At 41.1% G+C, this 18,565-nt stretch overlaps 5 protein-coding genes across 27 annotated transcripts in view; 2 read left to right on the top strand and 3 right to left on the bottom strand.

Moving 5' to 3' along the window:
- The window catches only part of LOC117220955 (parathyroid hormone/parathyroid hormone-related peptide receptor), a 34,407-nt gene extending 30,109 nt beyond the window's left edge, over positions 1 to 4,298 (top strand). For 16 of the 18 annotated variants that reach the window (XM_076522425.1, XM_076522426.1, XM_076522424.1 and 13 more), the window contains 8 exons: positions 141 to 235; positions 502 to 839; positions 901 to 1,031; positions 1,099 to 1,184; positions 1,248 to 1,386; positions 1,454 to 1,715; positions 2,008 to 2,171; positions 2,231 to 4,298. In XM_076522425.1, coding sequence (XP_076378540.1) covers positions 141 to 235; positions 502 to 839; positions 901 to 1,031; positions 1,099 to 1,184; positions 1,248 to 1,386; positions 1,454 to 1,715; positions 2,008 to 2,171; positions 2,231 to 2,356 — 1,341 coding nt within the window. In that variant the 3' untranslated portion in view covers positions 2,357 to 4,298. Of the gene's footprint in view, positions 1 to 140; positions 236 to 501; positions 840 to 900; positions 1,032 to 1,098; positions 1,185 to 1,247; positions 1,387 to 1,453; positions 1,716 to 2,007; positions 2,172 to 2,230 lie in introns of those variants that run through there. The other 2 variants (XM_076522428.1, XM_076522429.1) reach the window with 2 other exon arrangements.
- LOC117220958 (protein obstructor-E) lies at positions 4,062 to 7,704 on the bottom strand. The gene is made up of 5 exons (XM_033471463.2): positions 7,554 to 7,704; positions 5,248 to 5,508; positions 4,975 to 5,169; positions 4,484 to 4,679; positions 4,062 to 4,405 (listed from the first exon to the last, which is right to left on the bottom strand). The coding sequence occupies exons 1-5, from the start codon at positions 7,612 to 7,614 to the stop codon at positions 4,351 to 4,353; spliced, it is 768 nt and encodes a 255-aa protein (XP_033327354.1). The 5' UTR covers positions 7,615 to 7,704; the 3' UTR covers positions 4,062 to 4,350.
- A 1,779-nt stretch (positions 7,705 to 9,483) lies between these two features.
- Positions 9,484 to 12,477, top strand: Sec61alpha (SEC61 translocon subunit alpha). The gene is made up of 8 exons (XM_033471495.2): positions 9,484 to 9,648; positions 9,863 to 9,930; positions 10,030 to 10,095; positions 10,177 to 10,387; positions 10,632 to 10,889; positions 10,964 to 11,130; positions 11,210 to 11,599; positions 11,685 to 12,477. The coding sequence occupies exons 1-8, from the start codon at positions 9,642 to 9,644 to the stop codon at positions 11,946 to 11,948; spliced, it is 1,431 nt and encodes a 476-aa protein (XP_033327386.1). The 5' UTR covers positions 9,484 to 9,641; the 3' UTR covers positions 11,949 to 12,477.
- Positions 12,478 to 12,942: 465 nt separating this feature from the next.
- Positions 12,943 to 17,044, bottom strand: omd (integrator complex subunit 5 omd). Its single transcript, XM_033471494.2, has 9 exons — positions 16,512 to 17,044; positions 16,324 to 16,453; positions 15,049 to 16,264; positions 14,734 to 14,981; positions 14,466 to 14,671; positions 14,257 to 14,403; positions 13,989 to 14,129; positions 13,664 to 13,924; positions 12,943 to 13,591 (listed from the first exon to the last, which is right to left on the bottom strand). The coding sequence occupies exons 1-9, from the start codon at positions 16,731 to 16,733 to the stop codon at positions 13,370 to 13,372; spliced, it is 2,793 nt and encodes a 930-aa protein (XP_033327385.1). The 5' UTR covers positions 16,734 to 17,044; the 3' UTR covers positions 12,943 to 13,369.
- Positions 17,045 to 17,309: 265 nt separating this feature from the next.
- Positions 17,310 to 18,408, bottom strand: LOC117220959 (protein MANBAL). Of its 6 annotated transcripts, none has more exons than XM_076521608.1 (3): positions 17,982 to 18,408; positions 17,717 to 17,908; positions 17,310 to 17,658 (listed from the first exon to the last, which is right to left on the bottom strand). In XM_076521608.1, exons 2-3 carry the CDS (start codon positions 17,885 to 17,887, stop codon positions 17,560 to 17,562), a joined length of 270 nt encoding a protein of 89 aa, XP_076377723.1. In that variant the 5' UTR covers positions 17,888 to 17,908; positions 17,982 to 18,408; the 3' UTR covers positions 17,310 to 17,559. The 6 variants fall into 6 exon arrangements, with proteins under 6 accessions (XP_076377723.1, XP_033327359.1, XP_033327358.1 ...); XM_033471468.2 differs by having other exon boundaries at positions 18,161 to 18,408; XM_033471467.2 differs by having other exon boundaries at positions 17,717 to 17,903; positions 17,982 to 18,407.
- Positions 18,409 to 18,565: the final 157 nt, after the last annotated feature.

The raw sequence follows: 18,565 nt of genomic DNA, 5'->3' as shown, positions 1-18,565 counted from the left end.
ATGAACGTCGATCAGTGATTGTGTTACATGTTCATAGAATCCACAAACTTGCACTTCATAAATTATTAGGAACTATAATTATGCGATCCTTCCGCTCAGAGAGACCGGTAAGCAATTTAACTCCGATAACTTGATTGCAGAAATCCATTCCCATAGTGAGGACCATTTCCAACGTCGGATATACCGTATCCTTCTTCACCCTGGTCGTTGCATTCTTCATTCTGGCTTTGATCAAGTAAGTATTAGCTTAATACCCTGTCCTTAGGAGGTATCCTGATTTAAATACAGCCCAAGATCCTTTTAGGGATCCAGAATCCAACATCCATAGTCCTAAATCTGATATCCAAGTCCAAATTTTAGAGGTTCGATAGCCAGGATCCAAAATTCATAGTCATAAATCTGATGTCCAAGTCCAAGATGTATATATGAAAGATCCACCTTCCACAATGTTCACCAACCGCTGATACCTCGGATCACTACTCCAAGTTTATTCCGAATCGGACGTAGGAAATTAAGATGCCCGAGGAACATGCTCCACATGCACCTCTTCGCCTCGTTCATGCTGCGGGCGTTCATGGCGCTGATGAAGGACATGCTGTTCGTGTCCGGCATCGCCCTAGCCTCTGACGTGATGATCAAGAACTGGGAAACCTTCTGGCTGGTAGACGAAAAGGACATCAGCTGGTTGTGCAAAGCGTTCACGAGTTTCTGGCAGTACTTCATCCTCGCCAACTACTTCTGGATTCTGATGGAGGGCCTGTATCTGCATAACTTGGTTTTCCTGGCGCTCTTCACAGATGTTAACTCTAGTATAGTTGGCTACGTGTGTCTTGGATGGGGTGAGACACTTGTTCAATTATTTTCGTCTTAATGATTTATGATGAGACACCTTCTCTTCAGGTTTGCCAGCTATATTCGTGTCCTGTTGGATTGTGGCGAGGATAACGTTGGACAACAGGTATTGCTGGACCACTCACACGAAACCTTACCTCTTCTTACTAATCCGAGTGCCCACGATGCTGTCTGTTTTGGTGAGACATCTATTAATCAGACATTAAGGACGTTCACAGTCTTCATCCCTTCGATTTCTGCTCGCAGATCAACTTTGTGCTGTTCGTGAATATAGTCAGAGTGCTCCTGTCGAAGCTGAAATCCACTGTTTCGGAGGAGACTCAAAGATACAAGTAGGAAAAGTTATAATAGCTCAATTTGAAGCTGTTAACTTTATTAACCACGGTACCTTTTAGGAGATGGGCAAAGAGCACTCTGATTCTAGTACCACTTTTCGGTGTTCCCTATACTGTCTTCTTGGGCATGTCCTACAGCACAAACGAAACCGTAGAAGTGATATGGCTTTTCTGCGACCAGTTGTTCGCATCCTTTCAGGTACCAACAAATTCTGCAGATTTCAAAGTATTAATAAAAATAATTCATACTTTATTCGTCCGTCCAGGGTTTCTTTGTAGCTGTGTTGTATTGTTTCCTCAACGGAGAGGTCCGTACAGAGTTGTCGAGAACGATCAGGAACCAAAAATGGCCCCGATTGCGACCCAGATGGATGTCCAGACCATCCACACACTCTGGTAGCACCTGTAGCTGCAACGCGTCCAAACTGAGTAGATCCAAGAGACCACCATGGTGGAAGGACCCGTGGCTCTGTTTCTTTCACGACAGGAACACTCGACGTTCTACTCACTCGATGGCGAGTACACAAGGTGTCCTCTTTATCCAGACATCCTCTGGTCTACCTCTAGCTAACGCAGCTGCAGGATCCATGACAGAAACAACCCTAGCAATAGGATTCAAACCCTAAAGTATCAGTTATCTAACGTCGAAGGTAGTTTCTGTCGTGAGCTTCAAGTTCACTTCCTCATCACCATCCATGTAATTTCTTGGCCTGGCACTTCTTGTTTTCAACCTTCTCTCTACTCTGCACACGCTCTCTGGCTTCCAGTGGCTCTCTCCTGCTTCAAGTACTCAATAATCATTAGTTTAAAACGTTTTTAGATATTGGCACGCGAGGTGGTAGCCTAGCCAGCAGCAGGGGGTACCTGGAGATCACTGGAAATGGTCAGGCTACCCTCTCTGGAGGTACAAACCAACAACCTCGACACACATCGCCACTTTGTAGCAAATACACGGATCAGTCGTTACTCTCTTTCTGTTCCAACGTGAGTACCTTCACTGTCTAGTATTCTTTATACTTCATCCACGTCTGCTTCTTCTCCAGGTATCGGAAGTCACACCCTGTACAGGTATGAACACGGACAAAGTCCGGGACCAGCACCGCTGGAGCGACTCAGAATGCTGTCATCTAGCCTATGAACTGCACAATCTGCACCATGGGCCATCCTAAGCCCTTTAATACCATACCTACTCGGGCTTCTTCAGCATATTAGCTGAGACCGTCGTTGCACGCTACTGGACTGCTATTTCACTTGTTTGACGACGTGGAAGGGGGTTTGAGAGATTCGTTGCAGCCACTGTTGCTCAAACATTGATATTTATTTCACTAGGGAATTTTGTAGGTTTGGAGTTGTTTGACATCAATTAGTGAGATGGAACCAGACCAGCTCAAATAGTTTTCTGTAGACAGTGACATAAACTGCTCTCCAGAAGACCATCGTTCGATCGAGGGACAAATTTTCCAGCATTTGATACTATTGGCTACAGTTTGACCAAGTAGTTGTCCAATTTTCTGTGGATCAATATTAAACAGTGTTCAAACATTAATCATCCAGAACACAAAAGTTTTTACAGCATCAATAAAAGTCTTCAAACGTGTTCAAACGTCTTCAAACATCGCCAGTAATATGCAGAACTGAATGACCAGTTTTGTGAGCAACCGTGTAGATAGTTATTGCAATCCACTCTCTCGCTCTGCAACGTGAGGCGCAAACAAACCGGTACTTAAACGAGGAAGAAACACTAACAAGAAAGGATTGATTATTTTTATACACATTGTATTTACACATCAGTGGAGCTACAGCAAGCTCTGTTAATCCAGATCAGATTGCAATCTCGATCTCTTTTCATTATGCCGGATTGACAGGGCTTAGCCGTGCAACGTTCTCTCCTTTGTAAAAATAATTAATTGCGGATCGTGCACCGTGTCTTGTACATTGCAAACAGATGGATGTTTCTATATGTGTATACGTGTGTGTTTATATGTACACGTGAGTGTGTGGATGTGATTATTCAAAATGTTCCGTGCGTATCTCCTATAGAATTGTCATGCTTTTAATTACACGAATAATTAAAAATGTTTTCCAGATATTGAAACTGATAATTCAACTAGTCGTGAAATAATTAAACACCATAATCTCTGTTCAACCAAGATTTCTATCGTTTAGAAAAAAGGATTTATTACTTTCGTAATTACCTGCGTCGTCGAACGCACACGGAAATCGATCGATCGCGATCCACGAAATACGTTATTGTCAATTACCTCGCAGATGGAAAATATTATAAATATCAATCGCCGATTTTTCAGTGTAAAATAATTGTGTACCGGAGACTATATTTAATTTTCTCGTTTGCCTTGCACTTTATGTATGCCGCATTTGATCACTTTAATTATTAGAGAATGTATGAATTATACATATCACGATCGTCGAGGCGATCCTCCTTAATTTACAATTAGAATCAGATTTTAATTTATACTCTGTCGCGCTGCGTTTAAGTAGCGAATCCAATCACTACGCTGTCATTAATTAATTAAGTATGACCCGAAGCTGGTCATTTATTTTATCTTTGCCATGAATATTCTTCCAATTTAATTTATGTTGGTGAACCGAACTCTGCTCAGAAATTCATTAATCGTTACATGAATTTTCGGGTCGATTGTGGAGAAACGAGAACCATAGTGATTAAGGGAACATTTTGTGTCCCCACGAGAATTATTTGATGTGAACCTCGATGATTATGCAAAGTCATGTGTACAAAATGAGTAATAAAAACGTACCGTGAAGCGAGAAGCTATTCTCGTCAGTTTACATTTTGCATAGCAATAAGTGCTATGTTCTGAGGACTGTGAATTAGAATTTTTAATAAACAAGAAGTAGATTTTTGAACAATTTCTTTATGAAACTAATAAAAGTTTATGCTAACAACTAGTACACGCTTTTAACAGTGTGTCTATACTTACACATAAATATTTACACAATTATTTATGGCGTTTCGCGCGCTCACTGTCTTATATCGTAACAAGAATGTTTTATTTCATCGTTATCTATAGATATCGTTTACTATATTGTATTCAAATAAAATATTCAGATAGTGATAATTTTGAGACACTATTTAACTTGTAGTTTTTTTTTTTAGTGAACGTCAGGAATTTTGTTGTATCTTTTAAAATAGAGGCCTGCGCAGTTGCTGGCTCAGAAGAGACGATTCTGGTGGCTCACTGAAAAATACAAAGCAATCGATTAGGTATGTTAGAATAAGAAAATAATCAGTGATCTTTTTAGGAACATCCTCTCACCATCCAGTAACATTCTCCGCAGCGTCGCAAGTGCTGTTCAACTCGTTAAACGCGTTGCCTTCTCCACAATTGTGTAATCTCGGACGACCGTTCACGCAAACATAATAATGCTGACAATCGTGCACGCTGCGATGGAACTGGGGACCACCGAAGAATCCTTGATCTCTCACTTCCGGGCATCGGAAGCCAAGGAACGCTATAAATGTTGATCATAAATTATTTATAAAAACCATAATTCCGTTTACAGTTAAAAACACTGTACTTTTAATAATATTATGTTTACCTCCCCTCTCCTTAAACAATTAAATAGAAAATTTTGTATTTGTAGCTTAGAAAAAGTAGTAATGGGATAGCAAAATGGAATTAACCCTTTTAATTATTACTTAAAATAAAATTGTATTTAACTCCACCCTTTTAAAATGCTTGCAGGGGGGCGGTACCTTAGATTCTAGGCCCCAGAAGACAGTAGTAGATAACAAAATAGAACCTACCCTCGGCATCACAGTCAGGTACCTGGTCTGGCCAATCACAGCGGTAGGATTCAGGGTTGAAGGCCAACCCCTCAGGACAGTCGAAGACGTAGCCCCTACCCTCGGCACAATTCACGAATTGGCCGCAGTTCTGATGATCCCCCACTTTAAAGTAGCCATATTGGTGGGGACAGTCGTCCGTTGGTTGTGGTGGTTCTACAAATCCAAAACAACTTTGCTTTTCTTCAGAACATAACCACTGGTAGTAAATCAGTACATAAAGGGCATACTGACGGCGGCTAGACCTGCTGCCACAGTCTATGTCAATAGGATAACCGCAGGGATAATTGAATCTGGCTTCAGGGTTGAAAAGGAGACCCTCGGGGCAAAGCTTCTGTTCAGGTTCACCGTCGATGCATTCTATGTAGGCGTCGCACTGGTTAGGGACAGGAAATCGGCCATTTCTCTCCGGACAGGAACCTGAAGATTGTCTCCCGGCGATGTTATGGTCCAGTTGGTTGTTTGTACTTGTGAAGCGCTGATAGTGAGACACCGCTGCGATCGCAAACAATGTATCTTTTAACAAGTAGATATTTAAACTAATTTGACATTTATATTAATATTATTTTTGTATGATATTAAGTCGAGTGCGCTCGAAGAAATTTCACGGTAGTATAGTAGAATCTCTTGCGTAATATTATAGCAATCCGAATTCGAGGAAGTGAAAGATGAGGCTATTACGGAGATCTTAATTTCAAATAGGAGACCATTAAACCACCTCGATATTTCTCGCCACCGTTTCTCAACTGCTTTACGAAACCAGATGGTTCTCTCGGGTTTACGGTCGCAATAGTCTTCATTGCGCACGAAAGTATCTATAAAAGTCGTTCTAATCGCTATTGAGGTGCAATAACCATCAGCGATGCTGCCCCGTAGCTTCCGCAGAACGGTACACAAAAATGTTTAACGTAACATACAAATATATAATTTCAATATTACCATTCAAGTTCTGACTAGTTCATGTACTTCGTTCTTCAATTTCTCACTTTTCTATTTCATATAATGCAATCTTCAACCAGCATACAGCATCTGAAGAATCAATCTGGACCTTGAAGAGTGAATTCGTTTTCGGAAGAAAAGTAGGGAAAGAAACTCTGGCTGAAGAAGATCTCGAATCTCGAATACAGGTGTATCGTATTGCGTAACCACAGATTGCATAATGCGAACACCTTGAAGACAAGAGAACCGGTCTGCGAGAGCGTGCACACGCTCAAATCTACGGAGAAAGTTCGGCGATGCGACTCGACCTCCGCGAAGCCGGGTCTGTATTAGCATAGTCGCCTTACGAAACTCAGTCTCGAGGATTCTGTCCTGATTGATCTCCTCCGGTGGGACCATTAATTGACTAATTCCGGATCCGGAAGGATAAATTCAGCTGAAGCACTTTGCACCTCTTTTTATGCTAGATTTTCAGGATATAATCCTGGAAAAAGGATATATCTTCAGCCAGATTTTCTTTCTTTACTTTCCTTCCGAAAACGAATTCACTCTTCAAGGTCCAAATTCAGATACTGTTTGCTGGTCGAAGATAGCATTATATGAAATAGTTAAAGAGAGAAATTGAAGAATGAAGCAATCTCTGAACTGGAAGGATTAGGCAAACGATTTCTATTAATTATTAGGGGTCTATAGAAGTTCAGTTCAAGACGTAGACCATAAGACGCACATTATGTTGATCGCAGAAACAGTTGATGTCGCCGATGCAAATTCCTAACCATCCAATTTGCATATCACGAATCTCGGGATTCCCGCATATCAGATCGCCCGAACTTTCGAGAAAGAAGTTCCCTGACCGCATCCCTAAGTCTATGCAATGACGCACCATCACTTATAGTCTTGAATATTTCAATGGCGCAGCTGCACCGCGCGCACGTCGAATTTCAATCAGCGGGTGGTGTAATAAGTGCAAATCGTCCCTCTTCAGCTTCTTCTTCAGCTTCCAAAATTAAAATACAGTAGCTAGCGAAACTGTCTAAGTAAATGCACGTCTAGAGAGATGGTCACCAATCTCTGTACCCAAAAAATCTAACAAATCCTCTCATCATTTTACAGAATCAGTCCTGGAAGGACCTGCAACCTCAGCTACATACTCTAAGAAGCTAGCAGGATCCATCGGTCATTTTCTAAATTGTCAGCCGACGAAGAATCTCTGCCAATGATCTAAGGAGCTATCAGTGCCTACCACTTGTCATCTAAACTATCAGAATACCAACACTCTCATCCCCATACCCTAAAAAGCTGGTAGGACATACCACTTATCTTCTAAACTACCCCAAAAGACCAAGAATCTCTGTTCCATACCGTAAAAAACTAGTAGGACCTACTACCGATCCCCTAAATGAGCGAAACATCGAAAGCGTCAGCACTATACCCTAAAATGTTATCAAACCGCTATCCTCCTAACGAAGTAGCCACCTATGAGAGGGGACAGAAATACCCTAAAGCACAGCACACTACAATCGCCACTGTTCCACACGCGAAGACGATTTCGTAAATTCTGAGCACGATCTCCTCAGGATTCTTGTGGATGATCTACTCACGGGTTGCGGCCGCGAGCACGCCGCAAGCAATCGCCAGATGAACGATCGTCTTCGAGGCCATTTTGAGCTGCTGCCTTCCCGCTCCCGAAACAGACACTACGTCCAAGTGACTCTTCCTCGCAAGCTTTTATCATCTCCGGCCACCGTCAGGCCGGGCGGAGAGGAGAGGAGAACAACGATGTTCGTCGCAATTTTCTCGTCCGTGGTCTCTCGATCCTCTGACTCCTCGTTTTTTGAGGCCCCCTTTCACAAGTCTATTTCCGTCTGTGTTTGTCTCTGACGAGTGTGTGGATTCCAGGAATTACCGTAGGTGATGACCGAAGGGACTCAGTCGTTGCACCTTCGACGATCAAATGAATTTAAATGGATTCTTCGACTAGATCGATCTAGAAGACTCTGGATTTTTGTTAAAAATTAAGAAATTTATTTTTGAGATTGTTTTGTCGAGTTTTGGTGAGGAGCAGATTTTTGGATATTTTTATTTTGCATCAATGAAGGCAAAAATGGCATGTCTGTCGAGATAGAACAGTTCACCAAAATGGCGGGAAGGGTGGCAACTGGTTGGATGGGTTTCCTCGGTTTCTGCTCCTTTACCATAAAAGAGAAATACTGCTGCGGCCAGCAATGTCGCAGAGAAAAGGTCCGTGAACGTCCGACACGCAGAAAGAAACGAAGAAAATGTCAAGGCTTTGGACCCATGATGCCTCAGGCCTATTTCTCGTCTAATCGCGGAACTTTCGTTCGATATTGCGCAAATTCTGCCCCTCTTCACGATTTTCTCTACGTTTCTTTTTTCTTCCAGGAAGATCCCGCTGTTCATGTAAATAAATACCAGAACTGCGTCAGACTTGCAAAATTCATGTAAAACAGCAGCGGAAATGTTTCGAAATATATCTTGAAATTAATTAATTCGTCATTTAGTTTTCAGTTTAGTAATAGGAGGACAGACGCAGTTATTAACAATTAATTAAAATCAGAAATTGAATTTGAGATAAAATGTTAAACCTATCGTTGTAAAGTGCATTTTTTCAGCTTTAATTTGAGCTATTGAAATATGGAAAATTTCAACAGGAAAGCGTTACAATATTATTTATTTGCTTCTTATTTCTCTAATTTAAACGTCCGAATAGCGCCATTGCATGCAGTGGCAAAACGCCCAAGTTTGTCGTCGAATGTTTCCTATTTCCCTCACTAGGTGTCACCATCGACATCTTCTGCCAGAAATGTTCGAACAGCGCCATTCCATGCAGTGGCAAAATGCTCAAACTCTTGGGCAACGTGACCAACGGATAAAGCAGTCGATAATTGGCTAACAGTTTGGGCGTTTTGCCACTACGTGTATTGGCGCTGTACGAACCCTCAAACTGAACTTCAAAATCTTCCTACTAGAGGCGCTGCTATCACACTATGAAAATATTCAGATCCTAATTAAAGATAATATTCCAATTGGTTTCCCCTTGATAGTTTTTAAGTTGCGAGAGCTCAAATTAAAGCTGAAAGATTGATCTTTATGACGAGTTGACTTATATGCGTAGAGCAATTGAAGATCAAATTCAGAAATTATTAGATCCCTATCTATAATTCGGTAATGAATCTTTGGGCTTGAATTTAAAATCGATTTAAAGTGCTTTCTCGATGAGATTATTCAATCATCAAGGTCTTAAATTGAAGCTAGAAATTCATACTTTATAACAGATCCATCTAGATTGGTAGAAAAATTCGAGATCGTATACTTTGCCACCTTCTAGTTTTTCCGTTTTAGGGCTTCTTTTTCCAATGTCAGCCTGCAAGGTCACGCATTCAAGAAAGATGTCGCTATGATCGCGGCAGGTGGGCGTCATCTACTGACTTTACGTGGAAGTTGTTTCCAGAGCCGGCCAACATCATCAGGTCACGTGACAATAGCATATTGATACGTGTCCGACGAAGGGAGCCACGACTCACTACGATTTGCCAGTCGGGCATACGCGGCCAGGTTTACTCGTGTTTTAGATTGAGACGGGGATCCTAGCGTCTTGTGTTGATCCCGGACATCATCGGAGAGGACCGTTTCTTAGATTACTGTTCGGTTAGAACCTCGGATTCAAAATGGGATGTAAGTAGATATAGTCTTCCAGTCAGAAATATAGAAAAGCGCTATTTTCATTCCCGTTAACACGCCGCGATAGCCCCCGTGACCGTAACCTCACGATTTCCCGTTTTTCCCAACACATATTGCACGCGTCGTCGAAACCTAATCGGTTTACGTATCAAATCCAACAGCGTTGTCAACGAATCGCTAATTCATCCTCGGATTTTTCGCTTTTCAGTCAAATTTCTAGAGGTGATAAAACCGTTCTGCAGCATACTCCCGGAAATAGAGAAGCCGCGACGAAAAGTAAGTTAACGGTTGATCCACTTTCGTTTTATCCACACGATCTCCTATCTTTCTATTATCGAACGCATTTTTCTACATCGTTTGCCATCTGTTTCACAGATCCAGTTCCGGGAGAAGGTGTTATGGACAGCAATCACATTGTTTATTTTCCTGGTATGCTGTCAGGTAAGAGTCCACTATGAAGAATACAAACCCTGCCTTATTTTCGATCTTTTTCAATGTGTTCATGTCTCATTGTGTTTCCAGATTCCTCTGTTTGGCATTATGTCTTCGGACAGTGCGGATCCATTCTATTGGATCCGTGTGATACTTGCATCCAATAGAGGTACTCTTATGGAATTAGGTATCTCACCTATTGTTACATCTGGACTGATCATGCAGATCTTGGGTGGTGCCAAAATTATTGATGTTGGTGACACCATAAAGGACAGAGCTCTTTTTAATGGGGCACAAAAATGTGAGTTCATTTTATTCTTTAAAATTTGTATTAAAATGTTTTAATTAATAGTTGTATCTGTGATGGATCACACACACAAAATCCTAATATATTCAACTATTTGACAGATATTTCCTAATGTATTCAACAGATATTTAGCTTCTTGTTTGAGTATTTAAGTACTTCAGTACTTAGCTTCAAATTTGACTACTTAAATACTAGGATACCTAACTTCAACTTTTATTACTTGAACTTATGTTTACAGTATTTGGTATGGTGATCACTATTGGTCAAGCCATCGTCTATGTAATGACAGGAATGTATGGTGACCCGACTGTAATTGGAGCTGGAGTTTGTTTACTGATCATTATACAATTGTTCGTTGCTGGACTGATCGTATTGTTGTTGGACGAACTGCTCCAAAAAGGATACGGATTGGGCAGTGGAATCTCCTTGTTCATTGCAACCAATATTTGTGAGACGATCGTATGGAAAGCGTTCTCTCCTACCACTGTTAACACTGGTACATCTCGCTACCATATACCTGCTACAATAGCATTAAATCGCATCAATTAATTCGTTTAATAAACGCCTTAGGACGTGGCACGGAATTCGAGGGTGCTGTGATCGCATTGTTCCATTTGTTGGCCACGAGACAAGACAAAGTTCGTGCCCTTCGTGAGGCTTTCTACAGGCAAAATCTTCCCAACTTGATGAACTTGCTCGCCACCATTTTGGTGTTCGCGATTGTTATATACTTCCAGGTAACGTAACACTGTTCGATAAAAAACTTTTCGATTCAGATACTCGATAGCTTGAATGATAACGATGATTGCGTTTCAGGGCTTCCGTGTTGATTTGCCAATCAAATCTGCCAGATATAGAGGCCAGTACAGTAGCTACCCTATTAAACTGTTCTACACCAGCAACATCCCGATTATTCTTCAGTCCGCATTAGTATCGAATTTGTACGTTATTTCGCAAATGCTGGCAGTCAAGTTCCAAGGTAACATCATCGTGAATCTTCTGGGAGTGTGGTCGGACGTCGGCGGCGGAGGGCCAGCTAGGTCCTATCCTGTCGGAGGATTATGTTACTATTTATCACCGCCGGAGTCCGTGGGCCACATATTACAAGATCCGATACACGCCGTCCTCTACATCTTCTTCATGCTCGGGTCTTGCGCTTTCTTCTCAAAAACGTGGATTGACTTCTCCGGTAGTTCAGCCAAAGACGTACGTATCAAAAATTCTGGAACTTCGTATGACGTTTAATTTCTTGGTTGTTAAATCATCTATTGAACTGAAAATTGTTCTACAGATTGCCAAGCAGCTGAAGGAGCAACAGATGGTGATGAGGGGGCACAGAGACAACTCCATGATCCACGAATTGAACAGATATATCCCGACTGCTGCAGCCTTCGGCGGTTTGTGTATCGGTGCTCTGTCAGTGTTGGCAGATTTCTTGGGCGCAATCGGCTCCGGCACCGGTATTCTGCTAGCCGTGACTATTATATATCAATACTTCGAGATTTTCGTCAAGGAGCAAAGTGAAATGGGTGGCATGAGCACACTGCTATTTTAATTCGAATTCTCCTGCATAGACTTTAAAAGTGAACTTTTTTTAATTCCGAAGAACTGAAATAATAATAATTTATTGTAACGCAAGCCCGACGACGTGAGGCGACGTCGACGCCTGTTGGTCACATACTGGCGGGACTGGAGAACGGGGCGGTCTTCATTTTGTATCGAACCGCACAGCAAAACAAAAAGGAAACATAATCGCATTACACACATATATGAACATTATGTGATAGACTTCTCCTTAAAACAATTTATTTTTCTTTTTTTTTCTCGCATACGATCGTCATATTCTAGAGAAATATTTAATTATCGTTTCATGCTCTTTCATATATCAAATTTTTAACCGGACAGCATCAACGCGAGACATATGTTGACGGAACGTATTGAGAACACGTTCACGTATATGAAAAATGCTCGAATGTAAATACCGGGCTTCGACGTCCGGGATTCTCAAGGAAGGATGTAATATCTGTTACACGACGAGCGATGTACATAGGAAGAAAGTAATTAAATATTTTCAACATTTTTAATAGTGTTCTATACTCCGAGTGATCGAACGAAATCACGCTAAAAACTCTCTTTCCATCTCCATCTTTACTCTCTCTATCTATCTTCTTCTTCCAAAGGGCGAGATTCGAGTGGTTGAAAACCATAATCTATGTAATCATTTCTCGAGGACGAGACACCCACCTAGGGTATATTCGCGGAACATGTTCAAATGAGTGTTCAATCGTACCATCATCCCTGTATTGATTACAAAAATTCCACTAAATTAATTGCTTTCTCATATGTATTTAGGAGGGTGCGCTGTTAGAACAAAAAAAAAAGGTTTCCGTTTTCACTGCTATCTGTTCCTCTGCTCCAAAAGCGACGAAAAAGCACTGTACGATGCGAGCATGCGAAGGTCTGTAATTGTAAGCATACTGCATAATATTTATACGGCGTCCTATGAACTGTATATTACTTAGTTGTACAACAAACAAGAAAAAATGGAATTTCTTATTTTATATACCATACGAATGGTGCCCTTTATTTTGTATTTAGTATTGTTATTAAAAACAATGTGTCCCAAACGGTGTTCAATATGACTCCAAAAAGCAGAACTCTTATTACCCGAGTATCTGAACTTGAGTCTGGATACACAGGGTGTTCAAGTATTTATTACGAAGCGTTTTTGGACAAAATGGTATTGTATTTTATAAACAATATAATGACATATGTCAATTTCTCGTGCTTGCAACATTTTTTGAAAAATGAAAATGGCCTTGAATTTTTTAATGGAATGCTACATGGGTGACATTAAATATCTCATTTCGTCGTGGGATTTAGAATGAAACGCTTCTGTTATATGATACAAATAGTTTTTGATAAATCTATTCACATTGTTGTATGTACAAAACGGTGCGCATCTGGATTGTTCCGTTATTTATTGTCACTGTAAAACAGAGTGGCGTAGAGCGGACCCATCGTGTGAATATTGGCCAATAAAACTAAACGAAGCGTCTCCGTGAACCGAATATTGGGCATGGACGTATCTGTGTCTCTCCAAGCAATGTTTGCTCCCTCGCTGCGAGTGAACAACGCTGGGGATGGGACGTTCTCGCGCATGTAAGCCCACACGCACTCCTTCATGATCGTATTTATCTAAATTATAAAAAAATCGTTGATAATGACAACTCAAAATTATTTTTAAACAGACCTTATAAATTGACAAACCTGATGTGGTTCTAAAACAGGTAGAATATCCCTTATGCTAGCCAATGGCGGGGGTAGCAATTGACCTAGCGCCATAACACTGACCAGCGAAACACCTTCACTAGTATTCCAATTAGCCATTACGGTTGCAGCAATACCTCTTAATAAAACTGAACAGTATGCCAGAGCTGGTCTATACCAAGCTGTCAGCTTTAACAGCGTCCACAATAGTGGTACATCCCTGAACGTCCTCCGGATTTGCAAATCCCTCTCTATAGTCACCTAGCCATCGAAACAATGCAATCAGTTTTTAAACACGCCAACGCGATCGAAGATTGTAAATTACTTTTGTAAATTCTTCATCAGGCCACGGTAGTCCATTGTACATCACGTCAGGCGATACTAATTCTACCAACAGTAGACTGACCATGGTCAAGGCGTCAAGATTCACAGGATACCGTTCCGAGTCCTTGGTGCTGCAACAAGCCTGCAACATTCAGACTCTCAGAAGCACTTGGCAGAGTTAGGCAAAGTCGTTCAATTTATTAAATTTTTAACGACGGCAAAATTTACCCAACCCTGCCGTTCAACCATTGCATTTTCAAACCTGGTACCTTGATCACGTCCATCAGCAGCATTTTATTCAGAGCTATAATTTCTTTATCAATTGTGTTTTCAGGTGGTGGCTTCCTAGGCCCGTGACCGATCACTCCAGCGTGGAACACCGAAGAGTGTTTCTGTGCTAGCATAGTGCTAGTAACCTGAACAAAGCATTTCGTTAGATTCGTTTTTCTATCGATTTGTTTAGCACTCATCTTGGTACCTGTTTGTGATTTTGATGTAGAAGCAACATTTCTTCGAATCTCGGTTCAAACTTTTCTTTGGCGCCAAAATATTTCGCGGGATCACCATTGATAGTATGTCCCAGGATCTCCCTAAGTGCCAAGACTCGGGCACAAGGTGAGTAACAGGTAAAGTTCTTCAGCAGATGACAAACCATTTTCATACCCTTCTGTTTGTTCGTTATGTCTAAAGAAAATGACCATTTAAATTAGGAGCTGCCTGAAACAACGGCATAGTTTGCGACCTACCTTCTTCGGCCACACACAAGAAGAAGTACTGAATCACAGCTCTGGTCAGCTTCAGCGTGAGCTCTACGTTTGGCAGGAAATTATTTTCTTCGGGCGCACTAAACAGATCCAACATTTTTACGATATCGTTAGCCAATGCGAAATCGTACGTCTTCGTCAAGAGAGAGGAGATTTGATGTAAATTGGATTTAATAGCGTTTGTAATCATTTTCGACCTGAAGATCGTCGCCTTGTTGGACCTCTCCCATCTACGTGAATTTTTTAAGATTATTGAATATCATAACCAGCATTTCCAAAGATCCCCAGGATACTTACTTCAACATTGTAGTGAGATTTTGAAAGAGTTGCCTCCTCTCCTGTTTCTCAAGGACATTCTTGTAATTTATTTCTCTGAGTGCTTGCTCTATTACTTGGGTGAAATAACCATGACTTGCTAACATGTTTTCTGCTTCAGACTTGTTCGAGGGGAAGAGGACGACATTGTTGCAAACGAGACGTATTAGAGCTGCAAGGTGAAAGTTTGTCACTGACTTAGCCAACATGTACGATGCAGCCGATATCAGTATGTTAGGACTCTGACTCCCGAGGAAACATAACAACCTAACGGCTGTTTGAACTCGGAGAGGACTTTCGTTCAACAGCAGCGGCAATATTACTGGCAGTTCTTGCTTGATCGAGATCAGTAAAGCAATGTTCGCGGATTGGGGTCCGTGTGTTCGCAAGAGAAGGTCGATTTCTTGCATCACCAATTCTAGGATCTCGCTGCACACGCTCTTGATACTCTGCGCCGTGTTCGCGCTGTGGTAACCAATTTTAGTGGTGTTCAGAGCAAGATTCAATAATAAATTGATGATTTGCGATGCACCCTGTTCGCATCCTAAGACCAAATGCACGGTCAAGTCTATCAAAGCTTCTGGTTGGTTATTAAAGTATTTGCACCAGTCGGTAGCGAATAAAGCCAGCCGTGGAATTATTTCCGGCTTCAGGGTTTGCAACACGTCGCTCGTTATCGCTTTAAGCAAAGTCTGAGATAAAGATGCTAAGTTTAAGAGAAATGGGACAGTGGCTAGCTTCTGCTTTTTCATGTCCTCATCCGTGACCACTTCCTCGCCCATACTCCATTTGAATAAATCCAACAACGCTGTTCGAATGTCCTGAAAATGGCTGCCAGCCAAGTGCCCTAAGATCCCCACAACTGAGTTCAGCTTAGGATTTTTTACACTGTGTTCATAGCCCATGGAACAGAAGTCTTTCAAACCACAGGACAGTACTCTGGTGATCACTGTATTGGGGAAACAACTACCAACATGGGCAACCACCCAATCAAAGTGAGGACTGTGCAGGACACTGGTATCCAGCAATGCTTTGATACAGGATTCTGTGTCAGAATGCATCAGGCACTGAAGGCATTGGGCTGTGATATCAATGAGAGTACGAGTGGCACGGCAGGACATCCATTGTTGAAGGAAGTCGTTGATCCCAGCATTGCTGGGGAGGTTGCCACGTTTTGCATAGTCAGAGGACAGTTTACCTGTAATGTAAATCAGTTACTCTTAGCTCCAAAATCAAAATACGTTGATCAGCTCATACCTAGCAGTTCTAAGGACCATGCCGAGATGATTGGTGCCCAAGCCTCTGGATTCCCATTTATGAAACCACTCAAAACAGAATGTATCTCTGCTATAATGGACTCTTCGCATATTGCCAAATTTTGATTTGTCTGCGAAAATTAGAGTAATTGATGAAACTGACTTCACCGAGATTTTTAGCGCACTTACTTCGATTTGACGCACGTGTTTGGTCACTGCAACGAAAAACACGTTACAGAAGTACTCGAGTACCGCATCTCTGGCCGCAGGTACATTTCGAAGTAAGGATAAGGCTGTCCGAGTGACATCAAGGGTGCTGGTGTTATGAAGCGGCCTAACCGCTCCGGAAATGAACTTTCTGACCTCCGCCAAAATATCTTGCGGAGAAAGCGTTCCCGTTGAGTTGTACATTGTTATTTCTTTTTCTCAATCAACGAAAAAAACCGCATGCTACCTCAACAATTGCGATTACATCTTCCATCAACTATTTAGGGGTTAGACTTAAGTATCGCGCGCTTTCTACTGTGATGCAACATAATGCTTGTAATCATTTTATCGTGCTTGCTATGAGTATAATTACAATTTCTTTACGATTAAAGTACGCAGAGACTTCAAGAGTTGTAAATATGTAATATGTTTACATGCGTCCTAATATGCAACGTTTACAAATTTTTTCAAAGCGTTCTCTCACTTGTTTTGAGTAGATGGCAGTACAATTTGGCGGAAATGAAATGTTTCCTCCTTAACGTCGTGCTCATGGATCTCCATAACATAGCGTTTACATCCCCACCATTCTGTAACTCACCCAATCACGAGATTTCTCGAGTTTTTAGTCAATCAAAATGATAACAAAATGGCTTCTTTTTTCTTGAATGTCTCATTGGAATTCTGGAATAGCGGGACGTTATGAGGAAAAGTCTGTACTTTTAAATAGATGAAAGTATAAGGTATAAGATAAATAAAAATGAAAATGGTGCAGGACCATAATTTTACGAGAACAATTTTTATTTAATATTTGTACTATAGAGAACATTTTTTTAAATATTTCTAGAACAGTGGGAATAATCTAACATTGTCTGTAGTGTCAATGGAAATAGTTATAAAAGGTCAAGTATAAATCACACACCACCTCATGGCAGAAATAATATAAATAAAAGTAATGTCTAAAAGCAGTCTTTAACTAACATCTAAAAGCAGAGATGAATCGTGAAGTTTTTTGTGCATTTAGCAAAGGAACTCAACGTCTTTTCTTCTTCTCTTGCTTTCGTGGTCTATGAGGTCTTCTAGGAGTAACCTGAGGACTATTTTCTGAACATTCCACATCGCTTGGATCATCCTGCAATTGAAACAACCTTAATACCTTAACAATAACACTTAAACATTCATTGAATTACCTTCAATGCAGCAATGCCATCAGATGGGCCAGCCTGATAAACAACAATGGCCAATAAACAAATCACTTGAAACACTGCTCCAATATATAGGCCAAATCTCAGCAATTGTTCAAACAGTGTCTCTTCAGCCGGAAGTAAAAGTCGTTTTAATTGTGGATCAGTCTCTGCCATTTCTAAACACGAGAGACTGGGCTGTATTTACAAAACAGAAAATCTACAAAACAATCGAAAAATAAGAAGTAAATTTCAATATTTATGTAGTTACAGAGAATTAGACGAAAAACTAGAAGATTAAAATTCGTGAATCTAATTTTGCTGCAGTTTCGGTTTCCCCATCTTTTAATGACATTTTTTTCAAAGCCATAATGCCTGCAGTCGGTCTGATAAGTGGTATCGTTGATTTCAATTCAAAAGAGGCATTTCCAAGACTTAAAACCGATATACCTGTTGTTCAACAGTCACAAATCACCAATCAAAACATTTTTGTTTTCTCGAAGCATATCAGGTAGAAATCAATAACCCGAGCAACCAGTGATCGTAGAAGTTTCGCACAGTACCAGTGCGACAAATACTGCCAACTTTCTCGACAACGTTCCGGTGTGTCGATAATTATTTAAATGTCAGTCGACTTCGATCAACCTATCGACCCCGCAACCGACATTTAACGGGACCAGGTCGAAGCGAATCGGTCTTCGACCGGTTCGTCGAGAAACGCGCTGCTCGACGATCGATCATAGATCTTTTTATTTTCCGCTTGTTTTTTTCAAAGTCGAACGAAACAGCCGAACATAATGCGCTCGTTTCGCCTGTCTTGAAGTTGGCAACGGAGCAGGGGTTCGTATATTTCCA

Source organism: Megalopta genalis, chromosome 5, assembly GCF_051020955.1.
Source record: "Megalopta genalis isolate 19385.01 chromosome 5, iyMegGena1_principal, whole genome shotgun sequence".
NCBI classification, from domain to species: Eukaryota; Metazoa; Arthropoda; class Insecta; order Hymenoptera; family Halictidae; genus Megalopta; species Megalopta genalis.
The sequence above is the reverse complement of the archived record's forward strand: the minus strand, read 5'-3'. Positions and strand labels throughout refer to the sequence as shown.